Raw genomic sequence first — 6425 nt, 5'->3', positions numbered from 1 at the left:
ATTTTTCAGCAACAAAGCATTCTTAACTTAAGGTATGTACCTTACTTTTTTAGGCATAATGCTATTGCACACTTAACAGACCACAGTATAGTGTAAACGTAACTTTCATATGCACTGGGAAACCCAAAACTTTGTATGACTTGTTTTATTGCAATTATTGCTTTATTGCGATGGTCTGGAACCAAACCCACAATATCTCTGAGGTCTGCCTGTCTAGCTTTTCTCAGACTAACAGTAAAACTATAAAACAAGAAAATCTTCATTTCATTGTTGTCTCTATGTAGAGTGTAAGGGAATAAAACTTTTAAATTCTTGATTCCACCTCTGGAGTGCCTCTGATAAGTTACTAAACATGCATCCGCTACTCTGCATGCCGTTAGCCCTCATTGGCGAATATGGACCAGTGAGGAGCTTGTTTCAAACGCAGACTGTTTCTCTTTGTCAGAGCTGCTTTGGTTATCCCGTGAGCATCTTCTTTATCGTGATCAATGAGTTCTGTGAAAGATTTTCCTACTATGGAATGAGAGGTAACTCTTCAGCACTCTCCCCACCCCCCGTCAGTGAGTTACTGTAGCCACTGCTAACTTTGTTGCCCTCTCGTCCTCCACCACCCTCGGCAAAAAGCGATCCTGATTCTGTACTTTCAAAATTTCCTCGGCTGGAACGACAATCTGGGCACCGCCATCTATCACACGTTTGTGGCTCTGTGCTACCTGACGCCCCTTCTCGGAGCTTTCATTGCCGACTCCTGGCTGGGGAAGTTCAAGTGAGTCGTGGCAGCTTTCTTGTTAACGAGCAAGCCAACGAGTAATGATAAGCTTTGGGGTTTCGGAGGGTGGGCTAGGGGAACGAAGAATCAGGGAACGTAAAACTCTTAGGAGAGAGTCCCAGGCCCTGTTTCTACTCATCCTCGTATTGCCAGAATTCAGCACAGTGCCTGGCATTTGGCAGGGTGAATGCAAGTAGCATCGGTAGGATTTTTTTTCCTCCTCTAAACACTTATAACATCTCTGTCGCATCTTGAAATAGTAGGAGGGATAGCGTCTGTTGTTAATGACGTGTGAGAAATTAAGGGCTGAGAAAACAAAAAAGCTCCCTCAAAACAACCCAGCTGCTGAAAGGCTCAAACTGCTGGACCACAAGCACAGGGTGCTCAACCAGTCCTGCAGGAGCAGCTCCAAGAGTGCGCTCGATGCAGGGCAGGGGGCGAGTCATTGGGACATTTCTTTGGACTTAACACAGAAGGAAGTAAAGGCTCTTCCAGGTCAAATGCATGACACGGGCAGAGGCAGGAATATTCACTATCTCAAAATTACTCAGTATAATTCAAAAATAACCAATGGACCACTCCTGCCCAAATATTGTTACCAGGTGCAAGGTAAATATCTCTGACTGTTTAAAGATACAGGTCATCATTTCAGTAGTTAGGTAACAATAGACACTGAGTCTTTCAAATAGTTGAAGGAAAGAACAGATCTTCTGCCTCCCCAGGTTCCTGCAGCCAAAACTTCGCTCAGTGCTTACATGCTGAGGAACAAATTATTCAGCAGGTTGCCTTGCAAGGGTTTATCAGGTTATTGTCCCAGTTTGAGAAACAAGGAGAATCATGACTGGGCTTTTGAAAGTTGGAAGCAGAGGCCTTTTCGCACTGGCGTAGGAAGTGTATGGCTCTTGTACAATTAACTTGGATTCTCTTGACCTCTTTTAACATAGGACAATTGTGTCGCTGTCCATTGTCTACACCATTGGACAAGCAGTCATTGCAGTGAGCTCAATTAATGACCTCACGGACTTCAACCACGATGGAAAGCCTGACAGTATTTCTGTGCACGTGTGAGTTGATGTTAACTGCGGCCCTACCCCATCCTCTCACTAGTTGCTTGTTTAAAAAAATTAAAAAAAAATTTTTTTTTTATTGAAGCGTAGTTGATTTACAATGTGCTAGTTTCTGATGTGCAGCAAAGTGACTCAGTTATACATTTATATATTCTTTTTCATATTCTTTTCCATTATGGTTCATTACAAGATATTGAATATAGTTCTCTGTGCTGTACAGTAGGACCTTGTTTATCTTTTTTTTTTTTTTTTCTTTTTTTGTGCTACGCGGGTCTCTCACTGCTGTGGCCTCTCCCACTGCGGAGCACAGGCTCCAGACGCTCAGGCTCAGCGGCCACGGCTCACGGGCCCAGCCACTCCACGGCATGTGGGATCCTCCCGGACTGGGGCACGAACCCACATCCCCTGCATCGGCAGGCGGACTCCCAACCACTGCGCCACCAGGGAAGCCCTGTTTATCTATTTTATGTATAGTAGTTGGTATCTGCTGATCCCAAACTCCTAATTTATCCCTCCCCGCTTTGATGCTCTAATTTTTAATCATTTTCCTTGAACCTTCACCATAAGTGTAAGGAAAGCTTTCCTCCCTCATCAGTGTAGAGAAAGGTGTTGAATTGACTCAGAGTTGGGTCCTCAGTGTGTCACCATCCTAACAGTTGTCTGGAGTCATTGCTCACTTGAAGGCTTGGTGTCTTGGGTGCATCTCCCATGAGGCGTGGTCAGTGCACGGGATGTTTGTATTAATCTCCATCTTCCCTAGAGGGACATGAACTCCCACAGACCTTGATCCTCAATTGCCCCAGGTTTCCTCAAGACTCTGTACCTTTGATTTTCTGTCTTGTACCACATTTCTGCTCATTTTTCGGTAATTCAGTTTCATAAATATTTTTTCTAGCCCTATGTTCTGCTTTCTTGATGAACAGTGCTATTGACAACTGCTCCTCTGTGAGATGAATTTCCCTTCATGGCAGTCTGGCCTAGCAGACAGGTTGTAAAGATTTATTTCGTTTTCTGTTCTTTTGCTTCGATTCCTCGATCTACGAGTAAACCATCTAATGGGTTGGGAAAGTATTACTGAAATTCAAATTAGTATCTGCAGTATCTGTGTTTCTGGTTTGTTAGTCAGTCAGGTTGCCATCCAGGCTAGGTCCCTGGATGTGAACCCGTGGTGACCCCAGGGAACTGTGTAGGTGGAGGGGAGTGGGTATAAGCAGGGTATAATCCACAGCTCAGATTTCCAGGATCTGAGTCCCACAGAGGAGCTGTAGGCCCTAGGCCAACTTATCTCCTCCACACCTCAATTTTCTAATCTACGATATCAATTAAGAGCATGGACTTTGGAGCCAGACCATATGGGTTCAAGTTCTGCCTGTGCCTCTTCCTAGTATTAATCTTCAGCAAGTTTCTTAACCTCTGTGCCCAGTTGTCCTTATTTGTAATAGTACCTGCCTGTGTGTTAATCCAGGTAGAGCACCTAGAACACTGCCTGGCAAGCAGTAGGTACTCAAGAAAGCTTAGTGACTTATTTTATTTCACGGGGTTAGTACTGAAACCTGCCTACAGTCCTCACGGGAGTGCATGGTATATAATATTCAACTGGCCATGTTTTTGTTGTCCTTTAAAATGCTCAGAGTGACACCACCAAACACAGGTTGTTTTAAGAGGCAAGCAAGATGAAAGAGGTGCTTCTGCCAGTTAATCTAGGAAGATGGGCATGATTTTTTAAAGAATTCTTTCTATGTGCAGTACCTTCCTTGACTTTATCTGTTTCATAAAATATTTTTTTAGCATTTTAAAACAATATTAGCAATCAAGAAGCTATGGAATAAACACTTATAAAACCTGAAATTTGTAGTAATCTATTGTAAATCTAACAAAATGAGGGTTGGTAAATTCTGTGAGTGCTTTTTTTCAACTCAGGAGGTAAAACACAGATAACTTGGAAAACACAAAAGTAAATTTAAAAAAATTAAATTTAGGGCTTCCCTGGTGGCATAGTGGTTGAGAGTCCGCCTGCCGATGCAGGGGACATGGGTTCATGCCCTGGTCTGGGAAGATCCCACATGCCGCCGAGTGGCTGGGCCCATGAGCCATGGCAGGCCCTTTTTTTTTTTTTTTTTTTTTTTTTCTTTTTTTGTGCTACGCGGGTCTCTCACTGCTGTGGCCTCTCCCACTGCGGAGCACAGGCTCCAGACGCTCAGGCTCAGCGGCCACGGCTCACGGGCCCAGCCACTCCACGGCATGTGGGATCCTCCCGGACTGGGGCACGAACCCACATCCCCTGCATCGGCAGGCGGACTCCCAACCACTGCGCCACCAGGGAAGCCCTGTTTATCTATTTTATGTATAGTAGTTGGTATCTGCTGATCCCAAACTCCTAATTTATCCCTCCCCGCTTTGATGCTCTAATTTTTAATCATTTTCCTTGAACCTTCACCATAAGTGTAAGGAAAGCTTTCCTCCCTCATCAGTGTAGAGAAAGGTGTTGAATTGACTCAGAGTTGGGTCCTCAGTGTGTCACCATCCTAACAGTTGTCTGGAGTCATTGCTCACTTGAAGGCTTGGTGTCTTGGGTGCATCTCCCATGAGGCGTGGTCAGTGCACGGGATGTTTGTATTAATCTCCATCTTCCCTAGAGGGACATGAACTCCCACAGACCTTGATCCTCAATTGCCCCAGGTTTCCTCAAGACTCTGTACCTTTGATTTTCTGTCTTGTACCACATTTCTGCTCATTTTTCGGTAATTCAGTTTCATAAATATTTTTTCTAGCCCTATGTTCTGCTTTCTTGATGAACAGTGCTATTGACAACTGCTCCTCTGTGAGATGAATTTCCCTTCATGGCAGTCTGGCCTAGCAGACAGGTTGTAAAGATTTATTTCGTTTTCTGTTCTTTTGCTTCGATTCCTCGATCTACGAGTAAACCATCTAATGGGTTGGGAAAGTATTACTGAAATTCAAATTAGTATCTGCAGTATCTGTGTTTCTGGTTTGTTAGTCAGTCAGGTTGCCATCCAGGCTAGGTCCCTGGATGTGAACCCGTGGTGACCCCAGGGAACTGTGTAGGTGGAGGGGAGTGGGTATAAGCAGGGTATAATCCACAGCTCAGATTTCCAGGATCTGAGTCCCACAGAGGAGCTGTAGGCCCTAGGCCAACTTATCTCCTCCACACCTCAATTTTCTAATCTACGATATCAATTAAGAGCATGGACTTTGGAGCCAGACCATATGGGTTCAAGTTCTGCCTGTGCCTCTTCCTAGTATTAATCTTCAGCAAGTTTCTTAACCTCTGTGCCCAGTTGTCCTTATTTGTAATAGTACCTGCCTGTGTGTTAATCCAGGTAGAGCACCTAGAACACTGCCTGGCAAGCAGTAGGTACTCAAGAAAGCTTAGTGACTTATTTTATTTCACGGGGTTAGTACTGAAACCTGCCTACAGTCCTCACGGGAGTGCATGGTATATAATATTCAACTGGCCATGTTTTTGTTGTCCTTTAAAATGCTCAGAGTGACACCACCAAACACAGGTTGTTTTAAGAGGCAAGCAAGATGAAAGAGGTGCTTCTGCCAGTTAATCTAGGAAGATGGGCATGATTTTTTAAAGAATTCTTTCTATGTGCAGTACCTTCCTTGACTTTATCTGTTTCATAAAATATTTTTTTAGCATTTTAAAACAATATTAGCAATCAAGAAGCTATGGAATAAACACTTATAAAACCTGAAATTTGTAGTAATCTATTGTAAATCTAACAAAATGAGGGTTGGTAAATTCTGTGAGTGCTTTTTTTCAACTCAGGAGGTAAAACACAGATAACTTGGAAAACACAAAAGTAAATTTAAAAAAATTAAATTTAGGGCTTCCCTGGTGGCATAGTGGTTGAGAGTCCGCCTGCCGATGCAGGGGACATGGGTTCATGCCCTGGTCTGGGAAGATCCCACATGCCGCCGAGTGGCTGGGCCCATGAGCCATGGCCGCTGAGCCTGCGCGTCCGGAGCCTGTGCTCCACATGGGAGAGGCCACAACAGTGAGAGGCCCGTGTACCGCAAAAAAAACAAACAAACAAACAAAAAAAACCCAACTCTTTAATCCCTTTTATTATTATAAATAATCTCTTTTTTATTATAAAAGTTATAGTAATAAACATTTTGCTCTACTTTTTTCAGTCTTCTGTACTTTGTGAACAAGTTAAGACCCTACTACATAACCCTGCTATTCTGCTTTGCAATTAAATCATGTTTTCTAATGTCTTTTAATGACTATTATTAGTCTGTTATGACTACACCAGAGACAATGCTTAAAATTTCGCTTACCCATTCTTTTGCTAAAAATCATAAGGCTACAAAAGAACTCCATACATAAATCTTTGTTCCGAATTCAAGCCATTTCTTTAAATTTTCTAGATGGTAAATTATTAGATAAAAGTATGAATTTGAAGACCCTTGAGTTCAAGTTTCATTCAACTGTCAAGACTGCATTTCTTGAATTATCTTCTAATACAGGTTGAATCCCTTCTCTGTGTGCCTGGTCCTCTTAGGGAAATCAGGGGAAAGAGAGGCCGATGATTTTAAGGATCTCACATTTCAGCACT

At 43.1% G+C, this 6425-nt stretch overlaps 1 protein-coding gene across 1 annotated transcript in view; it reads left to right on the top strand.

The window, feature by feature from the left end:
* Window positions 1-352: 352 nt before the first annotated feature.
* SLC15A1 (solute carrier family 15 member 1) overlaps window positions 353-6425 on the top strand; it is a 42193-nt gene continuing 36120 nt past the window's right edge. The window contains exons 1-3 of the mRNA XM_007467227.1: window positions 353-527; window positions 625-766; window positions 1714-1833. Coding sequence (XP_007467289.1) covers window positions 353-527; window positions 625-766; window positions 1714-1833 — 437 coding nt within the window. The remainder of the gene's footprint in view (window positions 528-624; window positions 767-1713; window positions 1834-6425) is intronic.

This window comes from Lipotes vexillifer, unplaced genomic scaffold, assembly GCF_000442215.2.
Source record: "Lipotes vexillifer unplaced genomic scaffold, Lipotes_vexillifer_v1.1 scaffold291, whole genome shotgun sequence".
Classification (NCBI taxonomy): domain Eukaryota; kingdom Metazoa; phylum Chordata; class Mammalia; order Artiodactyla; family Lipotidae; genus Lipotes; species Lipotes vexillifer.
The sequence above is the reverse complement of the archived record's forward strand: the minus strand, read 5'-3'. Positions and strand labels throughout refer to the sequence as shown.